Source organism: Dendronephthya gigantea, unplaced genomic scaffold (assembly GCF_004324835.1).
Source record: "Dendronephthya gigantea isolate DGI-Jeju-01 unplaced genomic scaffold, DenGig_1.0 000108F, whole genome shotgun sequence".
In the NCBI taxonomy this organism is placed as follows: Eukaryota; Metazoa; Cnidaria; class Anthozoa; order Malacalcyonacea; family Nephtheidae; genus Dendronephthya; species Dendronephthya gigantea.
Window position 1 is genome coordinate 404,652 of NW_021163118.1, and position 21,820 is coordinate 426,471.

General features: G+C 36.1%; 3 protein-coding genes across 3 annotated transcripts; 2 read left to right on the forward strand and 1 right to left on the reverse strand.

Annotated features, from left to right (window-relative positions):
* The first annotated feature begins 271 nt into the window (after positions 1–271).
* On the forward strand, positions 272–7,390 carry LOC114534869 (PIH1 domain-containing protein 1-like). The gene is made up of 5 exons (XM_028556346.1): positions 272–596; positions 1,967–2,221; positions 2,911–3,047; positions 5,288–5,431; positions 6,085–7,390. The coding sequence occupies exons 1-5, from the start codon at positions 272–274 to the stop codon at positions 6,121–6,123; spliced, it is 900 nt and encodes a 299-aa protein (XP_028412147.1). The 3' UTR covers positions 6,124–7,390.
* Positions 7,391–8,193: 803 nt separating this feature from the next.
* On the reverse strand, positions 8,194–11,716 carry LOC114534890 (dermatopontin-like). Its single transcript, XM_028556366.1, has 5 exons — positions 11,634–11,716; positions 10,462–10,579; positions 9,691–9,870; positions 8,662–8,860; positions 8,194–8,395 (listed from the first exon to the last, which is right to left on the reverse strand). The coding sequence occupies exons 2-5, from the start codon at positions 10,571–10,573 to the stop codon at positions 8,353–8,355; spliced, it is 534 nt and encodes a 177-aa protein (XP_028412167.1). The 5' UTR covers positions 10,574–10,579; positions 11,634–11,716; the 3' UTR covers positions 8,194–8,352.
* A 5,718-nt stretch (positions 11,717–17,434) lies between these two features.
* Positions 17,435–21,485, forward strand: LOC114534859 (millepora cytotoxin-1-like). The gene is made up of 5 exons (XM_028556339.1): positions 17,435–17,503; positions 18,533–18,649; positions 19,505–19,678; positions 20,585–20,774; positions 21,285–21,485. The coding sequence occupies exons 2-5, from the start codon at positions 18,544–18,546 to the stop codon at positions 21,319–21,321; spliced, it is 507 nt and encodes a 168-aa protein (XP_028412140.1). The 5' UTR covers positions 17,435–17,503; positions 18,533–18,543; the 3' UTR covers positions 21,322–21,485.
* Positions 21,486–21,820: the final 335 nt, after the last annotated feature.

Genomic DNA, 21,820 nt, shown 5'->3' on the forward strand with positions numbered 1-21,820 from the left:
GTAAAACGTGGTGAAAAAAGCAAATTTGATGTTAAAAAATAATCAATTTCTCATTTTAATGGACATGTTATACAACGCATTCACGATTGGAAAATACATTATTCGATATTTGTCAAAATTTAGCCCAAACCTTTGGCCGAAAGTCCGAAACAGAGAATGGTTTGAACCATTCCTCCGCAACAAAGATTTTCTAACGGCTAATATTATTGGTCGAGATGAAAACTCTGGCCAATAAGATTGCATGTTTCATTTTAAGATTTCATTCTCAAATATGGAGGTCGATACTGAGTATATTGAAAACGAAGAGTTCTACAAGAATTTGTTGCTTTCGCTCGAAAAAGACGGTCACAATACAGCGCCAACGACGAACGACAATGGCAAATTCATTCTTCCAAAGGCTGGGTTTGTTATTAAAACGAAAAACGAGAAGAATGAGAAAATTTTTATGAACATTTTATCGAGCGAGGAACTACCTTCTCCAAAGGATATCACTGAGACAGAACTTCAGAAATTACTTGAGGATCCGGATGCAACTCAGTTTAAGATTCCTCTGGCACTTGGCGACCCACATGCAGAGACGGATAAAAGTGGAAAAGGTACACAACTCTCGTACTGACTATTTATACTTTTCAAATGATATAAAATAATAATATTCTTATAAGTTTGCAATGGTGACATCAAATATAAGTAGATAGCTTACAGGTACGCCACATAGGTATTTACTACTACAAAGCTTTCGGTCTGTTAACCAGGGCCATCTGCCCTATTGCACTGATGAATGCCTGGGTTAACAGACCGAGAGCTTTGCAGTATTAAATTCTAAATTATGCAGTGTACCTACAAGCTAATTAATTTACTTGTACCTGACATAAAATAACTCGTTCAAAGATTAACAGCATATTTAAATGCTGTCAGCAGTTTGTTATGTGTGGATGTGGTACCTAAGGCAATGTCACATCGCCTTTCCATCTTTAAACTACATATATACTTCATGGCTAACCCTATACCTAACCATTGTGACACCTAACAATAGAATGAGAAATTTAATTAAGAACCAAATAGAAACTTACCAAACAGTGAAAACAGGGTATCAATGTTTCCACAACTTACTGTATTTGCATGGATTATGACTGTCCTCATAGGGGCTCAAAATAAAGGCTGGTCAACAGACAACAACTGGCCGAAAATCCTTGTCAACCAATTTGCTAGCTTTTTTCCTTGCTGGGAAATTTGATTGATAATTTTCTTGGCCTATTTATCAACTTAACATGTAAATTTGATTTGCATTTTGAAAGCACTATATACTATTGATGTACTCTATTATATAAAGTCCAATTCATGCATCTTAGTAACATTGCAGGCATCAAGGTAATTGTGTTGCCCAGGTATTCTATAATTGTTCCTTAAATAGTTAATAAATATATCTTATAGTGATAAGGTAATAAATCTATTTTATAGTGATATTAGTCACGACCAGCTGTGGTTTGCCCATCAAATTATTTTTTCCAACCTATCTGGCTTAAATCCTTGAAAGTACTGTACATGTTGGCCATTGAACCAACTTGACCTTATTTGTACACTATATTTATGGAAGCTCACTCCAAGAAACATTTAGATTTTGGACTCTCTGAAGTAAAAATGCAATAATCTGTCAGCCTTATAGATATAAGCTTGACTAAAAGCCTTGATCTTATCACAAATAGCCTTTGCCCTATCAAAAATTGCCTTACTTGTCGTGGTATTACCTTACGCTTGGATCATATTTGACACAGAATAAAGTTTTGTGCTGTCTCTGTGCAAATTCTAACAATGAATTATGATAAACCTTATTGTAGGATTAGCCCATGTCACAAAAATGTGGATCCATGCTATCAATGTAGCCTAAACTTTTTTTCTTTAATCTACTGGCCAATTTCCACAGTACCTATTGTCTTCTGCCTTTAATTGTTGTTCATCATTTTTCTAGGCTGTACCGTTTATGATGTTGTCATTAACGACGCCTTTCTCTCAAAGTTAAGAACCAACAACTTTTTTATGGGATTTTTTATGACTGTTGTATATGAAGGAATAGAAAGTAAATACAATACAACATTGTCACGTGATTGGGTAATGCTAAAAAATAAGAAATGTATTGGTGATATTAACAAGCATAGAATACGAAATAGAAGCAAGCCTGTCATTCAGGAAATGGATCAGCTAGGCGATCTCGGATTAAATGAAGGTACGTATGCAGGCTGTCTAGCTAGGATTAGCGGTGAAATTTTCAGTTTTACTGACCTACATGTATATGGTTGATATGTGACATATTTCATGCATTTCTTTGCAAACATCTAATTTCGAAATCCAACGGAGGTTTTTTGAGTTCTTACTGTGACCAAAACCCTCAAAACGTACCTCAGTAGCTTATCAGTACTGACGTCATAACTTCATCTGAAAGGAAAAAAAATATTTCGAGTTTTATTCTCACGATATGTGGAAAGATCCTAAAACATTTTCGGATGCAGGCATGAAAAATATTTTTATATTTGAGCTGTAGATGTAGAAATACATACACATGTCATGAGAACGGGGTTTGGATTTTAGCATCCTCGTTCTTGTCTTATAAGTTTATCGTCTTATTTTCATATTTATTTCGTAAAAATAAATGTTGCAGAACGATGTTTGGGACATAAACCAGAACATATACTCTTAATCCTGTGATCTTTAGTTGAAAACAGTGACGTTTTGGCAGTAATTATGGTATCATAGCTTCTATTTTAAAGGCACTGAAGATATCCTAAAAAGTAAAAGGAGAATGAGTGTTTGATACATGAAATCCAAAAGTGACACAATATGAATCCCATTCTAACCCTAAACATGACCAAAACCTATTGTACAGTACAGTATGCAAACCTTTAATCTATTTTTTAGTATCGTCTAGACCTTTAGCGCCGCCATCGGCTAAAATAGAAAGTGACGCTGCATGCGAACCTTCTTACAGGATATTACAGGAACCTCCTACAAGTTCACCCGAGTATTTGATCCTAGAAGTTTCTTTACCTGGGGTGGTACGTACATATCTGTCAACCGTACATAATTACGTTTAAAATATAACATTATTTTATAGTAAACGCGTGCTGATTGGTTTGGGAAGCGTGTTTCTGTGTAACTGTATAGAAAAACGGGAGTTTTTCCGCCGAACTTGACAAGCAAAGTTATGTAATGAGAATTTGTAATTGAAGCGAAATATAATATTTGTATAAAATCTTTTTATTGCCTTACATTATAAAAGAAAACTAAATAATATATATAAGAATATATATAAGAATAGAATATATATATGTATATATATAAGAATAGAAAACGTTTCCCTGTATTTCTATACAGTTTTAGTATACACCCGACTATTGTCTATTACAAATCCTACATTCTGATTGGCTACTCAACCATTGTCTATTCGTGATGGTGCACGCTTTGGAAAATTTCGCTCGTGCGACCGTATAAAATTGAATTATTTTTCGGTGTATCAATTATTCGGACTACTCGGACTCGTTGTCTAATTGTTAAATAGAAACACTTGTAGAAGTTTGGGAGAACTCGAATTATTTCTTGCGGAGAATCTCGTTCCGCAAACCACAGCGTAACGGACATAGCTTGGTTTGGGGTTAACCGATTTGTTGTTGGTTTGCGGAACGAGGTTCTCTGCGACTATTTCCTTTCTCATTCATGTAAGGTTAAATAAGGTTACTATATATTTTTACATGATTATTGAGTATCATGTAACACTTCTCACCGCCTAGTACCAAGAAACAAGTTATGCGCTTCCTCGACATGGCCATTACCGAACCCCTAACGGCACTGCTCCGAATCGATGTAAAGTTTGTTTGGACCACACGTTGCCAAGTTTGCATTCGAGCAACCGAAAGCTGTGTTCCCCTGTTTTGGCAGCTCCATATTTTATTTGACCATTTAAACTCGCCTTTGACGCAAGTGACAGCGCGGCAGGCACCGTATTACTACAGGAAGATGGCGAGGGCGTTGCCCTCATCCTTGGACTATTTTCCTTGGATATATTTCGACGTATATGTTTTATCGACCCTCGTTCCACTTGAAGTGTTCACCGATGATAATCCACTAGTGTTTTCCATCCATAGACTAAAGAAAAAGAATCAACGTTTGCTCCGTTGGAGTCTCATCTTGTCGAAATACAATATGAACATTAGACATATCAAAGGGAGCGACAACGTCATAGCCGACTTTCTTTCAAGACCATGAACTGTATACGGACAGAGGAACGCTTAGAATAACACATGCATGTATGCGCTGAAATATGGAATTTATTTCGAGTGTTGGGAGAAAAACTGTTTTTTTGAAAAGTTTTTTATTCCCCCTCCTGATTCCGGATCGGTGGATCAAACACGATAATCGCACGTATGTTACTATCATGAATAATCGCACATGTGTTATTATCGCTTTTCAAAGTGGCGGATTCGTCAATAAAACACTGCATATTATATAATAATAATCAATAATCATGTAAAAATATAGAGTAACATTAGTTAACCTTACATGCATGAGTAAGGAAATAGTTGCGCAGAACCTTGTTCCGCAAACCAAAAACGTAGCTTGGTTTGGGACTAACCGATCTGTTGTTGTTTACTCGCTTCATCACGCTGCTATATACTTGCTTATTCCAGCTGTATTGCGTGGGGAAAATATGTCATAGTTTTATAGTATCTTCCCCTAGCAAACCGTATAAAAGTATTATATAATAGTATTAGCTATACATCTAAAGTTATAAAGACGTTAATTGTTTAAGTATGTAAGTTTAGTACCAAAGAATAAATAATTGAAAAGTATAATCGGTTTCACAAACTTTGTTGCGAGCGAATTGAACCAAAAGCGGAACCATTAGTAATTAAAAGGACCGTCTCGTAACAATAGAAACACGGAAAATATTTGTCTCTTGTTAATGAAGGCATATCGAAGTTCTTTGGGTAATTGTTATTGCATATTTACCATTTCGACGCGTGATAAACGGCTAAAAAGTTGGCTTGGAAATGCAAGAAAAATACAGATTTTTTTAATGTAGAATTTAATGTAGAATGTTAATTGTGTCCGAACTTTCTGGACTAATCACTGGCATTCCTGTCGCGAGAAATCTGCTGTATTTAAGAAGCCTTTTTGTAAATCATTTTCCTGCAATATTTCTAAAATCTGTCTACCACTTCGCCCTTTTCGTAGCGAATCGTATTTCTTTGTTCAAGGTTAAGATAGCCGTGTGTTAATTCATACTTATCTTCTATAGAAATCTATGAACGGCACAGTATTAGACGTTGGGGATGATCGTCTTATTCTTGATGTTCCTGGTAAGAAATATCATTTGGACCTGACTTTTGATCATCTTGTTGATTACGAATCTGGTGGAGCTCAATTTAACAGAAAAACTAAAGTAAGCTCGTCACTTTTTTTCTTATTGTACACTTTCATTCCCATAGTTTTTGAATAAGCGAAAAAGTAGCCAGAATTGCCTTCTAACGCTTTAAAAAAAAATGCTCCATATGGTCGACAATCTAACAAGCAAAGTTTCTTTGCTACATTAGTTGATATTTCTCTAATTTAACCAAAATTTGTATTTTGTACTATTTATACTATACCTACGTTAAATTTGCCCTCTAGATGCGACAACGCATGCATTAGTGTTCACAGTGTAAGACGGTTAAAATGATCACTTAAAATAGAGGGAAAACAATAGTGGTCCTAGATTTGATTTTTGTGGATCACCACATTTTTTTGTCTCTGACTTTATATCTTGCAATACACAAGTTTGCATTCTGTTATCTAAATATGATTTGAAATTTCTGAAAGCCTGGTTTTTAATGCCATATATTTCAAGCTAAGATCAAATGCTTTCTTATATAAGATCAAGGAATATTTAGTGATTAATGATAGCTTTTTCTGACTCCGCTATTTTGAACTTACGATTTCTTAAAAAGGTCCTGTATTTGGTTTCTCAAATTTGTTTTAATGTGTTTTTTTTATGATATAAATATAAGTAAATGGATGTTATATACATTTATACACTATGCATTTATTTCTTAACAGACGCTGACGGTTACTATTCCTGTATTAAAGGAATCTTAAAGATGTGAAGAGATAGAGTAGCTTGTTTGTGAATTGCTTGTATCGGAGAAATCACGTCAAAATCCCAGAAGACAAACACTTGAACGCAGACATTCCTCTACTGAAGGTAGCAATGGTGGGACAGTTGGAGTAATGGTGGAAAATACGTATCACAAGATTTCCGCACGAATTGTTAAGCCTGGTTTACACTAATCAAATTTTCTGTGATCACAGTTGGAATTTTCAAACAACAAATTAATCCTATAAGTTTTAAAAGATTAGTCGAAAATATCGGAGGGAACTGTCTAATACGAAGTTATCTCATCCTAATATTCACTACATGATATTTAAAACTTTGAATTTGCCTGTGATCACAGAAACTGTGACAGTGTAGTCCTGGCCTGAGGTCACTCCGCTCGCTCACTCACACCCAGTGAATATAACGCTGAGAAGAAGCCTACTTTATCCTAACTGTAGCATAAAACCTAAAACTGGCAATGTGATTGGTCGGCGATCCGCGAAAAAGTGTATAGGATTATCAGTTCATGCGAGTAAAATCCACCGAAGAAAAAATGGATTATTTTGCCGTTTGGTCAGGATTTTGATCTCACAACACACTCATACTATATTTAGGTCAAACGCGTCTTAGGTTCAAGACGCTGACAAGCATTTTGTACATTTTATCACCTGAAAGATTTCACATATCCATGTAGTATGGAAATTATGTCGTGAAAGTTTCTATAGTGAGGTTCGCGTTTACACAATTCAAAATTAGGCTTTCGCACACAGACATGCAATCCAAAATTAGGCTTTCGTTTTTCGAATGGTAAATTTTCTGTCTGTTAGATCAATTTAGTTTTTTAGCATTTAAAACTTGTCTATTTTTTTATACAGCCCCACTGTTAAGTTTTTAGATGCTGAATATATTAAAAATATTATTAATAAAATATTCTTCTTTGCCGCCTCGAAAAACCATCCGAAAGATATTGAAAAATTTACAGTATGATAATAGCTTGATTCGAGTCCGAAGTGAAACAGAGCTGTGTAATTTGCATGTGAGTTCACATTACATTGTTAGATTTAAATTGGTGTGAGCTTTAGTATGGTAATATGATGGACTGATAGACTGGTGTGAGCTTTAGTAATAATTTATGAGTAGAGTTTATATGACAATGAGTCACTTCTACCACACACATATAATATATCCATGCATAGTTCCATACTGCAGGATGTATACAATAAAGTAGACAATTTTAAAACGCCCAAAAACTACCAAATTGAAAAGATTGTTTGCTGAAACGCTGATGGTTTTGGTTTTCAAAGCATACTGAAATTATCATTAAATGTACATGACTTACAACCTTGTACCCAGACCCTGGGTACGAGGTTGCATGACTTAAAATAAATTACATACTGTAATATTTTACATAATTACTGAATAATTCACCACGTCACATTCTTAACCCATACATTGAATACATATAACCCGCGGAAAATCGAAAAGAGAAGAAAACAATAGAGCTTCTAAAGTCTGAATAGAAAGTCGGTCCAGCTGTTCTGAAATGGCTACATTCTAGATAAGCATAAATTATATTCAGGGAAGATAAATTGGGAAGTGGAAAAGCTCGCTTTACTGTTTACCAGCAGGAAATATTTAAAGGATTGCATCTCAATCGTTGAAAATAAAACTACATGCATGCTTTCGACGATGCTAAAAATGCAGCCATCGAGCTTAGCACAATCGTCGTGTGGAAGTCGTCTAACACACACATCTTACAAAGAACGCACACAATGTAAAAATGTAAGAATTATGGAAAATGTGGATGGCCGACACGTTGGCTTCACTCAGTCATAGCAATTATATGGAAAACGTACTCCGAAACTAATCACGTAAAAATTGTGGAAGACGGTGATGGTATTTCCATTGCTCCTATCCCTCGGTTCATACGACCCTAGTGGCTTAGGGGTGCGAAAGGTTAGGGAAGGGCCGCGATAATATACGAATCACTCAATTTGATGGTTGGGGGTATATAGTCATTTGGATTGGAATCACGGTCTGAAGATGTTTTCAATATTAAAACACTGCCATAATTTGAAACTAATGTTCCATTAAATTTCGGTTTACTGCGTATACAAAGAAAGAAGGGTAAAAAAAGTACGGAACAGACAAAAAACTGTCCTTTACAAATCCCCAACTACAAGTTCTCTACTACAATTTTTGCAAAACGTTTTGATATAAAAGAAGACTGTTCAGAATAGCTTCTTCTTCAAATCAAACTTCCATTGCCTGTCCCTAAAAAAGGCAAATAAGAAAAATTACTTTGGATTCATTAGAAACCTAGAATGAATGAGACAAATTGGAAACGTCAATTGCGAATTGCAAAGAGAGAACTTTTCTGCCAAGCCTAAGCCTCTTAGACTTAATTCGGGCTGCCATCTGGGGCTATACATCATGCAAATCTGACTCTATAAGCAGTGACGATGATCTATGACCCTACCAAGTTTACCAACAACTACCCCAAACATATACTTTCTCAGAATAACGAACATTCGACTTACTCGTAGCCGGCTCCATTCCTATGGTGACTGTACACTCCGGTTATGAACTCGCCACTTTTCACTGTGTACGAAAAGTCTTTTCCGTATTCATTGATATAGTCGGTTGTGTATTCTTTCCCGAGATAAGCTTCTGCCTCGCAGCATCTAAACGCAAACTTTCGATCAGAGCTGGTCCTACCATATCCGGACGCCTCCATTCCTGATTTAATGAAAAAATCGATGAAGGTTATTGGTGAAAAATTGATCAGAACTTTTAGCTATTTTTTAAGCATCAAGAACGACGATAGAGTCATTTTACACCAGTAATTCTGATTTATATTTTCGCATATTCGGGATGAATTTGTATCCAATGTTTCATGCCTATGTATCTTCCACATCTGCACAGAAATTCTCGACTTTTGCGGAAAGGGGGAATCACGGCAATCATATATAGATTAATTCCAAAAGAGCAAGAAGCCTATTACGCGAAAACGAGGCTAGTCGCGTTTTTCTGCTATGAATCATCTGTATAATTTATTTCTAAATTTTGACCGGCAAAACTTCGCTTTTGTGTAGCTTGTAACAGGTCCAGTACAAGAGTGTGAGAATATAAACAAATAACCCGAAAACGCAGCAAAGAAAATCTGGCTAGCTTCGGTTTCTCAAAACAGGCCTCTTGCTCTTTTTCGAATAGGTCTATAACTTATATTTTAAAGGAAATGACAATAATTCATCCTCAAGCATAGGCAGACAATTGCTTCAAGAGTGTATTCTGATTTCCGGATTCCGGCACAAATACCTCATCCAAAGATTTTCCATAAAATGTAAAAAGAGATTTGTAATTTCGCATTGTGTTGCGCATAACATGTTATAATGTGAAAAATATCAATGGTTGACAATGAAAATGTCGATGAAAACGCCATAAGTCGTCCCGAGATGAGAAAAACCTTTAGCAAATTCTTTAGCAATCAAAAGCAGTTACTGTCAAAGCTGAAACTCATTGCTCAACGTTCATTTAATGCTTAATGTATGAGACGTTATGTCATTTACCAGCGATGATCCCATTTTTGCAGTCGAAATTCACGTCTTGATCAAAACCATTCACGTCTGGTGTCCAGAAACACGCGTATAGTCGGAGAGGCGATGGTTCGCATTCCAGTATCCATTTGCGATCAGATGTTCCTCGGTTCCAGTGGTATGTGCTTGAAATCCGAGATAACTGATGTCCATCTATAAGTGTCGAGGTAGGACAAAATTCCAATGTTCACAGGAAATATGATTGATTACCTTACATAATTTATATGGCTTGTGGAAAATACTACAGTTGAACAAGAAGAAGGGCGGTGGAGAGGCAAAAAGACAATTGGCTTTCCAAGGAAATAAAAGAACCTGAATAAACGTTTCTGTAAACCAGCTAAATACTGTTGCCGTTGCTAAAATGGAGGTGTAGTCGACTTATCAAAAAGGTATAATTTATAATAATGAACTTTCTCCACTCCCTTTCAATCCAGTGTAATCATTTGCTGTTAAGGTGAAGGCTCGGTCAAAGAGCTTCAATAATGCATCCCTGATTTCCATCTCTAACCCTTGTACAGTTTCTAATGTCATTATTTTTACCAGGTGAAAAGACCTATTCCTATTATTTGTTACCTGGGAGGCTAAGACAGACAAACTATGTTTTCTTGTTGTGTAAACACACTAGAGTGACTACGACTGACATAATGACATATAGGAGCGACCTATAAGCGAACCATATGTGCATGCAGGGCTAAAATCAGAATTGTCAGCGTATAACATAGAAGAAGATTCGTTTTTTCGTACCTGGACATTCTCTTACCCATCGGGAGACTAAGGACGTCTCGTGCAATCCGCTCACCAATCCAGTAACAGCCAATACAAAAATACAGATGCGTAATGGTATTGTAAACATCATCGTGGTCTATAAGTAGGCAAGTGAGCAAAATCGCTCTCAATTATCAATGAAGCAAGGCAAATGTTGGCCAACGGGTATTAGAGTGTGGGTGTAATGTATAATATGACTCGATCAGTTTACAAACGCAATAGACGTAATAGTCAGAACTTGACACATTTCTTCACAAGGCATAATAATATTCTGGGAGTCACAATGTACGAGGAATGGAGACTGATTAAAAATCAAATACTTGAAATAGGATAAGCAATACAAATACAGAAAAAAAAGATCTGCACGTTAAGTCAATGCGCGGCCGTAAAACAGATTTGACACACTTTGGAAGAGGTTGAAAAAGGACAAAATGGTTTTTCAAACTACAAAATTCCTCTGAATGCCCAAACTATTCGCTTCTGTGCAGTAATAGTCAGAATGCTATTTATATAGCACAAATTCTATTTAAGTCTATTTAGCTTTTACCTCTTTACATGTAGAATCGAACAATTCGAGAAATGTACAATGCCATGCGTGCACTAGAACAGCTCAGACAATCACATAACACATTGGGAACGAATTAAATCATGCTAAAATTCAGCGCAACTTATTTTTAGAACAGGGTATATGGGTTTTGCTATGTTATTAGCTACACGAGCAAGTAGAAAGGCGCTAGCATGTTAAAATTCTGTTACACTCCAAGCGAACTTTTAAGATCAGTTTTCATCCAACTGTAAGCAGGGGAAAGCTTGCATGTTAACGTTGAAGTCATGCTCAATTAACCCAAGCACTGCACGCACAAGGCTAGATCGGCCTGGATTGCACGCATATCTTTGTGATGATCCATCAGGCCTATTATAAACATGAAACTTATTTCCCAGAGACCAAACTAAAGGGATGTTTAATGAATTTATCGAATGTTATGGTGTCAGTTCACTCAGTCAGAAAACTAGTTTGGAAATTAAAAAATTATACGATGTAACTATTTCTGCACAGTCACTACAACAGTGTCATCCGCTGAACTATATCAACAATGATTAGAGCGATATTTTGTTATATTTTTAAAATCAAGAAGGGAATAAAAACTTACCTGCTAACTATGTGTTTTAGTATAGTGATCTTCACGTGAGCTCTCCACAACAGCTATGTTCGATAACAATGCCTCAAAACTGGGATACGATACATTTTAATATTTCCTGACTTAATTAACATTACGATCGACTTCTGGATATTGTTCTCGGTGCGTGTTTTACGCTTGAATAAACGACCTCCTTGTGTACAAGGTCATTTCGCCGCACCGAAGATATGACAGCCACTTGATTTCGGCCACTAACTTTGAACATCATTCCGCTCTCAGGAGGCAAAACCTTTGCAGTGGGAATTATACCGTCTATAGCACAAAAGGACGTTTTTTTTACGAATAAGAATGCGTGCAACATTGTAAACATATGATTCTTGCATTAGTTTTTTCGCACGTTGCCTGCTTAGCTGTAACTATATATAATCATCTTGTGTCGTTATCCTGTCTAATAATTATCTACTTGGAAAATAATATAAAATATCTGAAAAGAAAATAATTATAAGCCATGCATACATAATTCCCAGAAGCATAATCAGTCGCGTATGTAGCTATTGAACTGCTATATATATCTGCATGCAGTAGATATCTAATTATTCAACGAATTTTGTAACTTTCTGAAGACCCTGTCTGGGTGGGTTAAACTATTGTTCCACTAACCAAGTCTGTTTAAATCTGTCAATTGAATCAACTGGTGGTTACTGGTTAACCTGGGGCCGGTTATTCAAAAGCCGGTTAGCTTATCCCCGGCCCTGGATTAAAACGAAACTTCACACCAATTTTTTTAATCGGTTCTTTACAAAGTTGAATATATTTTTCCATAAATATTTTCTGGACTCACAGAAGCCAATTTCCAAAAAGGTTTTAAAACTAACAGCAGTTTAGAAGCATTTAAAAAACCTATATAGCTTTCAACGACTGGCCCCTGGTAGTTACACCAGATACGAAACTCAACTGATATAAAAAATTATTTACTTGCGAACCGAAAGATAAACAGTGGAAAACTAACTGATTTCACTCACAGAGTCATGGTTTTGAAGTGATCACCCTGGGAATGTATGACGTCATAGGAACCCAGGAATGCAAAATTTCAGTCTACCGTGTTCTGGAGTGGTCGTTTTAATTATTAATATAGGAGCTTCCACATTCTTCTAATTTATTCTGAATTACTTTTTATAAAAATAATATGAATTTACTTTTCATGTAGAATTACTTTTTATATTAAATGAGGGTAAAATTCATGTTATTAGCTGAGACGTAGGCAAGAAATAAAACAATGGTATAATGAGACGATAATGACAGTCCAGGGGGGGTTGTCATCTTATTGTTTATATTTCTTATCACAGCTCTGGTTTATACGCTGATTTCAGGGTATGTCAAATGTAAAACATCTATATAGTGGTTTCTTCCATAAGACTATAGACCGCGTTCACACAGTCTAACTTTATCGGATCCAATTCTCTTCTAATGTTTATTGTCTGTTGCTTTGAAGTGTAGCCGACAAATGTGGGAGGCAAATCAGCTGATGCTGTATTGCTTTGTCAACAACTGACTACAATCCATACGTAAGAGGTGAATTGGAAGCGACAAATTGAATCGTGTGAACAGTCACTTCTTCGCTTTTTCTTTGACTGAAGTTAAGCACAGCTCCCCCTTGGTTGGCTGCCTGCAATTCAAAGGACTGAAACGGTTGCACTAAAACGGTCTGCTTCGCTATAAGCGTTAATTCTAAATTTCAAATTAGCATGCGCTAAAAAATTGCCAGAGGAGACAAAAATTTAAAAAAGAAACAAACTGAGCTTGCTTTCTGCATGTATCATGCAATACTGAAATCTTTACTCCTTAACCGGACCATAACCTTTACGCCATCCCGAAATCTATTTGATTCATGAAATTATCACCTCATTCGTACTTTATTATGATTATTATTTGATACTAGATTGTCTACATTTATGATTATAGTTATTGCATGCCGTATTTTTTAATCTGACTATTCCATCCGGTTAAATTATAACGTTTTGATGTCCATTGACAATAAATAGTCTGAATACATGCAATAGGTTAATGATTTAAAATAAATACAATTTGTATACAGGTTGCCCCAAATAAACGCCAAACTATTGATGATCACCTATAAAATCGTCCCCTGTTGGGACCCAGAGGTGTATAAATGTTCATATAACATAGCTTTTTATGCATGATGAAAGTTTGTTTGTACCCACAAATGATTTTTATTACCAGTAATTACAATTTACAGATATGCATGGGTAACGATATTTGAATTTACATTTCGAATTCGGGTCATGGTGCTTGAGTTGTAATTTACAACTCAAGCACCATGACCCGAATTCGACACAAATTATGTCATGTTTTTACAACCAATTCCATAATAGCTAAGTAACACCTGAGAAAGATCGTAAGAGCGTTCATGTGCGACCGACTGTGAGTTTCTATCCCGTTGGCATGATTATACAGTAGAAGACATCCTGACTGAGAATTCAAATGGGCTTTTGAAATGTGTGCAGACAAGCACAGCTCATGCATGAGTTCTGCCTGGCGGCTTCTATTTCCGTGTTAATCACTTCTTGCTATCCACGCAAAATTAATTCTGCAAATAACGCAACGTGTCTTCAACTCAGTCATTCAAGCCAGGTTTAAACAACACTCAATTTATTAGCATGCAACGGCACGGCTAGGATGGGTACCCATAATGAGGGAAACCGCGTTTCAGTCTATAAAAAGTTTTTGGTATAGCTGAGCAATACAGGGTGTATCAAAAAAAACGCAACCACTTAATATTCATGAATATCCTCTTTGTTCTACAACACAAAAGACGTTTGGCCCCTGGAATGCGAGAAAGCTTGTAATCATATTCTAGCGGCACAATCGTCGGTAAACAAAGTCGGGTGCGTAAACCAACGAGCTGAATTGAAAGTATTTAACGAGTAAAATTTTATTTACAATTTATTTTACAAGGTCGACGGTTAGCATTCAAGTTATCATGCACAACAATAAAAACTCGCTGTTCGGTTGTTAGCTACACCATTATTAGTTTAGCTGATTTGACTATTAGCAGTTGAACAGTACGATTGGAAGCCATTTTAAAATCCCAGGGGCATAAAATCTATTGAGCTTGTGAACAATATGAATTTTAGAATATTAAGTGGTTGCGTTTTTTTTGAGACACCCTGTAGAGCGATTGACACTCAGTATAGAAGATTGACCACAATAGTCAGCCCGTGGGGATTTAATGCAACTTATAAAATGCTAAATGCTTTGTGTTGCTAGAGAAAGGGGACATGTCGAAGGTCATCCATATTTGTAAATTGTAAATATTGTTAGTAAATATCATTTTTGTGAACAAGCAAATTTTACTCCATCATATGCATGCATAAAAATGAGTATGGTAAACATTTATACACCTGTGGGTCCCAACAGAGTGCTTAGGCATTCAAACTCTATAACAATTGCATTGTTATGGGTGATTTCAATAGTTTTCGTCTTTTTTGGGACACCCTGTAGTTTAACCATGCATTGCGATTGTCTTTATATTATCACTTTTTTTAAATGCTGGAACTGTAGAGCAGGGTTAAGTTGAAATGGAAGATATGAAAAATAAGAAAACACGTTTCCAGGACGAGTTTAAGTGGCGAGAACAGGCCGGCGAAGATTAGATATCCTATCCCATAAGGTATCCTAGAAGCCATCGCTCGGGAATACTTAATTAAAATAAAATTTATAAAACTTAGCATCAAATGTGGTATAACAACTGCCGAAAATAGACAAAACGCTTCTCGATGTTTCGAGCTGAGAACCTTCGTCAGGAGAATTAGTATAAGGAATGCCCTCAGGTGACCGAAACGTCGAGTAGTGTTTTGTCTTTTTCAGGCAGTTGTTATACAGCATTTGGTGCTAATTTCTTTGAGGACGCTGCCACCCTGCTACCTGGTTATATTGAAATTTATAAAACCAGTTCCTTTAGGAACAACTAATTATACAAAATAATTAATGAAATTCTCCATAATTAAAAGCTTATATATATTGACAAATTTATTCTGAATAAAAACAATATTTTGAGGGAATCGTATATTAAACTGACCATTGCAGTCTACGACCTCATATAACATGATCCGCTTAATTGATGGTCGGGTGTACCGTGAGTCCAAGAAAAGAACCCTCTATTGAAATCAGTTTTTTGTTCTTAAGGGTTTTCCTTTGGGGAACACTGTATATTCATGTACTCGTCCAATGCTCAACTGATTTCTTTTGTACGCTATTGTTCATTTTGTTCCTACGGTATATATGGCATATCTGAGTATATAATACAATGAAGCGGTCTACCAACCTAGATATCTACCGACATATATAAACTTTTACGCTGAGGTAAATATATACGCCGTCCTAAAATTTAATTTTCTCAATAAATTCTAATTACTCCGGCGTGAGCGACGGAGTGAAAATTCGCCTAGGTTTTGTTTTTTGTTTTTTTTTCTTAATTTTTAATTTCGTCGGCAGTAATAAACCAATAAAAGATAAAATATATAATTTGGTAACATTTGCTGAAGAGGGGGTTGTAAGGAGGTCGTAGTGGAACCACGGAGGAGAGAGGTCATATACAATACGGTTTTCTTCCCCTCCCTGAGTCGCGCCTGAAGACATCTATCGCACCTATGCCAATTAACCATGCAATAAACCTCTTATAAGTTATCCTCGCTTAGCCTCCTCCACAGGCCTCTCTAGCTTCCCTTGGGGCTTTCCTTGGGGTTGCGCTGTCTGTGGAGGAGGCTAATCCTCGCTTTATTCGATTGACTTTGTAAGATAACGTTGACTGAGATGATAAAATAGCCTAATAAAATTGGGAGTTATACCACTTTTAGGAGTTAAATCCCTTTTGCCCATGCAACACCAACCCTAAATCCTAAACCCTAAATACCAATTTCAATAAAATTAATAAAATCTATCAAATCTCAAAGACTTCTGCATAGTAAGACGTGATTCTCAATACTCAGGCTTCAAACTTGGTGACAAAAAAGTCTACATATTTATATTTAAATCTATATATCTAAAAGATTCCTCTGAATTAATAACTATATACTTTAAGCCTCAAAATGACCATTTCACATTTGCCAGATTTATATGATGGGCGGTATAAAAATTCGCAGAATGCGTATATTCTTGCAGAAAAATTGAACTTTTTCAAGTTATCCAATAGTTTTTTCTTTGATAGCAATAAAGAAATGCACAATTGTGAAAAAGGATTAGATTTTCGGGTTGAAACTATGCAGAAAAACGCACACGCAGAAACATGTATACCACACCAATATCTGCTGATGTGGATTGAGAGTAAGCATGAGATCTAGAGGTGCATGGATGTAAGATCATAGGACGAGCTTGCATGTGATTCTGGATAATAGAGTTATCATTTAAAATTTTTTTTTCAAAATAAATCTTGGCAACGTATAGCATAACTATATAAACAGAGTCCCGACAAAGATCGCATACAAAAGCGCCGATGTGCGATAGACTGTGATTGCCATCCAAATGTTGAGAGGAAACGGCGCGACAGAGATGCCAATGCGCCGAAACTCGACATACCGAACCTTCCGTCAAAAGTATTAATTTTAGCGTTGTTTGTCTATCTGCAACGATGCATAGAGACGAGTGACATAAATGACGTGCTCCTCTATGCAGGAACCTGTGATCCAAGCGTATATAGTACCGCTCGATATTACCCAGAAATCTATCTGGCACATTCCTGCATCTGACATCTCCTGAATTGTACATGTTAAAATAAGTCGCAAATCAAATTTTGAGGCAGAGTTGAGTCATAGCTATCGTGAAGAGGATCGCATATCCAGATAACGTTACATTAAAAAGCGACGGTAAGTTTTACTTATAATATTACCTCATACCTATTATGTGTTTAAAACGCTTCTAAATATTATTGCATGCATGCTTATTAATTAGCCACAGAACATTTGGACGCTTCTTTGCGTACAAATGCTATAGAATCATATCAGGTATTATTCAATTTTCCCATCACATGTATCAAATCCTAGTCAGCATACATTTTAGCCAAAATGCATATAAGTGTGCCCAAAAAAGAATACTCTAATTATATTAACGTTGAGTAAAATCGCTTTTTCACTGGTAATAATAATACCTCTTTCACAACACAGCTCCGATTTCAATGAACGACTTGTGCTTTAGACTAATTTTTGACAGGGAGAAAATAGATCATTACAGCTAGAAGGAGCGTACTATAATTAGGGCAAATTTCTTTTTTATCACTGAGGCAAGAAATTAGATTAAAGTGCGAGTCGTCCATTGGGGGTATAAGATACATGATATAGTGCAGGTTCTTCGGATGTGGTCATGCATAAAGATGATTATAATACAGCTACTCACTGTATATGCATGAGCTATTCCGCAATCTGATTGGTCGAGCTAGCCACCAAATATCAGCTTATATACGGTGGGTAGATACTAGCAAACCCAAAGAAAATGACTGACCGGTTTGCTGAGGTAAATAAAGAAGAAATTGACTGCAGAATTCTGGAGGGTGCTGTCTGGAGAGTGCAGAATACAAATGCTATCAGCTCATATACGACTAGAGCTCGTGGTTTTCTACTAGGCCGAATTTTTTGATCGAACGAAAATTTCCCCTCGATTTTCTTTTCAATTGTGACCGGTGAAGGGAATCATCAACGGCGAACTCTCACAATTGAAAAAAATATATCCGACGAAAAAGGGGAAAACCGCCATAAATGTAGTTTTTAGCTTGGGTTTACTCAGCTCGCACTCGACTTATCTGCTCGCGCATGGAACAGACATGGAACAATGCCACTTTCTGCAATCCTTCAGCACTCCTTGATTTTTGTGTGAAGAGCACTTTTTCTTATATTGTTTAGAAAAAATCATAATGATCGGAAAGCTTTTGTGTTTACTCAGTTTGCAACTTGCTTTCGTCGGAGCAAGACAACTGTCAGCAACGCCTTATGACCAAACGTGGGCACGCGCGTGCCTGGGTGAGTGAAACAAAACCTTTACTATATATGCCAATTATTCAGCGAAATAACTCTACACAAGAGAGCCGAGAAACAATTAATATAATGTAGTAAGATTTTATCTCTGAATAAGAGAAAAAGTGTTTTAAACACTCAATATTTTGTAGGGCCACCTAACCGTACCTCTGCAATATTAAATCATGCACTTGACTGCATGGTTGCATGTTGACAACGTGCAATCATGCAGCTAACATTTGGCCGCTTCTGGACTCGCCCCTGATTCTAAGCAAGTACGCAAAACTGGGACGAAAACACTGCTTGTAGGTGTCTCTGCATGTATAACAAGGTGCTGAATAGCAAGAGCACCATGCAGTCTAGGGAGTGTCTTTCCGATTGAAAATATCGTACTGACGTACTTATTGCTTTCAAAGGTTCTTGCGCTGAAAATCGTCAGTCAAACTAAAAAAAAATGGCGTAATTATATTTTCTGGATTACGTAGCTCATTCCATGTACGTTAGTAGCAATTCTTTATACACTGGGTGCCAACTGCGTGTTGAAATTCATCAGTCAAATTCAGAAAAAAATGGTAGCTATAAATTGTATTTTCAGGACTATCTAGCTCATTACATGCACGTTATTAGTAGCAATCTTTTATATACATATAATTTATATGTATAGATATTCTGAAGGAGTCGAGTTTGTAAGAAAAACAAAACCATGCTCTGTTGCCAAGGATAGAAACAAGAAGTGGATCACTACATATATTTGCCAGTGTTATATCACCTCTCTATATAAACAATACTATTTTTCAAAGAATATAGACATATGACACAGCAGAAGGAGTATTGTTTGCCAAATGTTTCCTGTTGTTCTAGATAACGAGCGCTTCACAAAAATAGTAAGCAGACACAATAACTACAAGGAAGACAGACAGTGGGAGTTCACGTGCGAGCCTTCAGGGGTAACCCTGACGAATTGCAAATGGACTGGCTACCAAAATGGCTATGATGGAAAACTTGATTACACATGTCAAGATGGGGTAATTAATGGTGAGTGATTACTGTGTGAAAAATGCTTTCTTGCGACTGTAACACGAATTTGGCAAAGCTAGTTTTGTGTATGCATGCGTCTGGAAAATGACTAAGTGTAACCATGCATTAGCTGAAGGAGACCTAAGAAACAGTTTTATTTTTATATCGTGCGACTCAGCGACTATAATTAAGTAGCTAATATAATTCCAAACGTTGATCATCAAATTTAAATTAATTATATAAAACAACATATACATTATAGTACTTTATAACAAAGAAATGATATTTTTGTTTTAAAATACTGCAATGTTGTTTTATATATTAAATTCAAATTTGATAGTCAACTTATTGTTTTAAGGTTTTCCTATTAGGAAAAATTTTGGTGAAACCCCTTTACAGTACGGACTAGTAAATGTTTCCTAGGAAATGTGTGACCGAGTTTCGATCTAAAATTTCGAACAACAACAACAACAATAACAAGATTAGCAGCGCTTAGGGACCAGTTCCTGGTCAAAAAAGTAATATCTTACTTAAAACAAGTAATAGATTTCGTAAAATGAGACTGAAACTTTTGCTGAGTACAAAATACATCTTGTTTAACAACTCTTTAAACTCGCGCCAAAAACTACACTCTTATTCATTCTATACGATGCAAAGTTTTAATAGTTAGTTTGTAAGCCAATAACAATAAACCGTGCAAGCTTTGCTTTTGAAAAACTGAAGTCATCAGTTGTAAGAAACCAAGGCTAGACGAAATATTCTGAGATATGAAACCCCTACCTCAGATACTGATTTGTCACTAACAATCCAGTGAACATTCCTGTCAGTTTATTTTTTAATTACTTCCTACCTCCCCCCCTTAGTACAATTTTTTATAATCTATGGCTCATAAACGTGGTCATAAATATGTTTAAATTATTATAGGAATAAAAAGCGTTCATAACAATTATTATGAAGACCGTCAATGGGCTTTTTACTGTTGCGACATGGGTCGCTATATTAAACGTTGTGCTGACACAGCTGAAGTGAACTACTTGGATAATACACTAAATTTTAAAATCATGCCTGGCTACTTTCTCAGTGGCATGTCAAGCCTTCATTACAGTCATTATGAGTAAGTAATGAATTTATCAGAGAACATTTCAGAACTACAAATAATTCTCAAAGACGGCTTGTGAACAAAAAAATTCTCGGGAAAGAAAATTTAATTAGTAATCTTCAAAGTTATCTTTATAGACGGTTTTCGAAAAATACATAATATAAAAACGCAGGACACTAGTGCAGCTATACTTACTTAGGCGTATGAGGAAATTTCGGCTGAAATCACGCGTCTGTCTCCCCAATTTAATTCAAAACTTTTGTTAACCTGCTATACATGCATGCATGCAGGTGTATCGAGCCAATGGAGAGGAATTGAATGTGCTATCATTGAGTAATTTAGAAAACCGTTATGTCAAATTGTCAAGTTAAAAAAGTTTTTCACTTCTATTCAACAACTGGGATGATAATTTCCTTGTTTTTCTAGCGCACACCAATGTAGTTCTGTTTGTACAAAGAAGTATTTTTATTTTTCAACGAAACTGTATCCCCCTAGATTGTTAACGTAACCTTTCTCTTCTTGTAGAGATCGCATTTTCAGGTTTTTCGTTTGTCGCTTTTGAAATCGAGGACGAACAAGGAGATCCTTTTAGTGAATATTGATGGTAGATTGCCGGATTAATTCTATTTTGGGATATTGTAGTTCCTTAAGTATTCTAACTTGTGTTCTCAATCAATGTTGTAGTTAATTATTTTGTTGTGATTACATATTAATAAAAAATGATGCACAAAAGCAACTCTAAATATTCTTGTAATGTTTCTCTCTAGAATGCAACGGGTATTCATAACCTCCTCCATTCAATATCAATAGTCATTTTTTCTATACTCTTTTTCAGTCCTTTTTTTCGGGCAGGGGGCTTAGACTTCAAATTTGAGAGATTTGTCAGATTTAGTGATTAGTTTTCCATTTTCTTACTTTAATGAAGCGAAAATGGCCTAAAAGTATTGCATAATATGTAAAGGTCTGGGCGGAGGGTGGTAGCAGAATAAAAAAGTTGGTGACTGACCCCCCTGGCTCCGTCTTTTCAGCTAAACGCTTTTCAAACCAGTCCCGGCCCTGCA

Coding starts and splice junctions, on each gene's coding strand:
- LOC114534869 (XM_028556346.1), top strand. CDS start 272: ATGGAGGTCGATACTGAGTATATTGAAAACGAAGAGTTCTACAAGAAT. Junction 2,222..2,910: donor CGATCTCGGATTAAATGAAG/GTACGTATGCAG, acceptor TCTATTTTTTAG/TATCGTCTAGACCTTTAGCG. Junction 3,048..5,287: donor AAGTTTCTTTACCTGGGGTG/GTACGTACATAT, acceptor TATCTTCTATAG/AAATCTATGAACGGCACAGT.
- LOC114534890 (XM_028556366.1), bottom strand. CDS start 10,573: ATGATGTTTACAATACCATTACGCATCTGTATTTTTGTATTGGCTGTT. Junction 9,871..10,461: donor ATGGGTAAGAGAATGTCCAG/GTACGAAAAAAC, acceptor CGACACTTATAG/ATGGACATCAGTTATCTCGG. Junction 8,396..8,661: donor AGGAATGGAGCCGGCTACGA/GTAAGTCGAATG, acceptor TGCCTTTTTTAG/GGACAGGCAATGGAAGTTTG.
- LOC114534859 (XM_028556339.1), top strand. CDS start 18,544: ATGATCGGAAAGCTTTTGTGTTTACTCAGTTTGCAACTTGCTTTCGTC. Junction 19,679..20,584: donor TCAAGATGGGGTAATTAATG/GTGAGTGATTAC, acceptor AAATTATTATAG/GAATAAAAAGCGTTCATAAC. Junction 20,775..21,284: donor CTTCATTACAGTCATTATGA/GTAAGTAATGAA, acceptor CTCTTCTTGTAG/AGATCGCATTTTCAGGTTTT.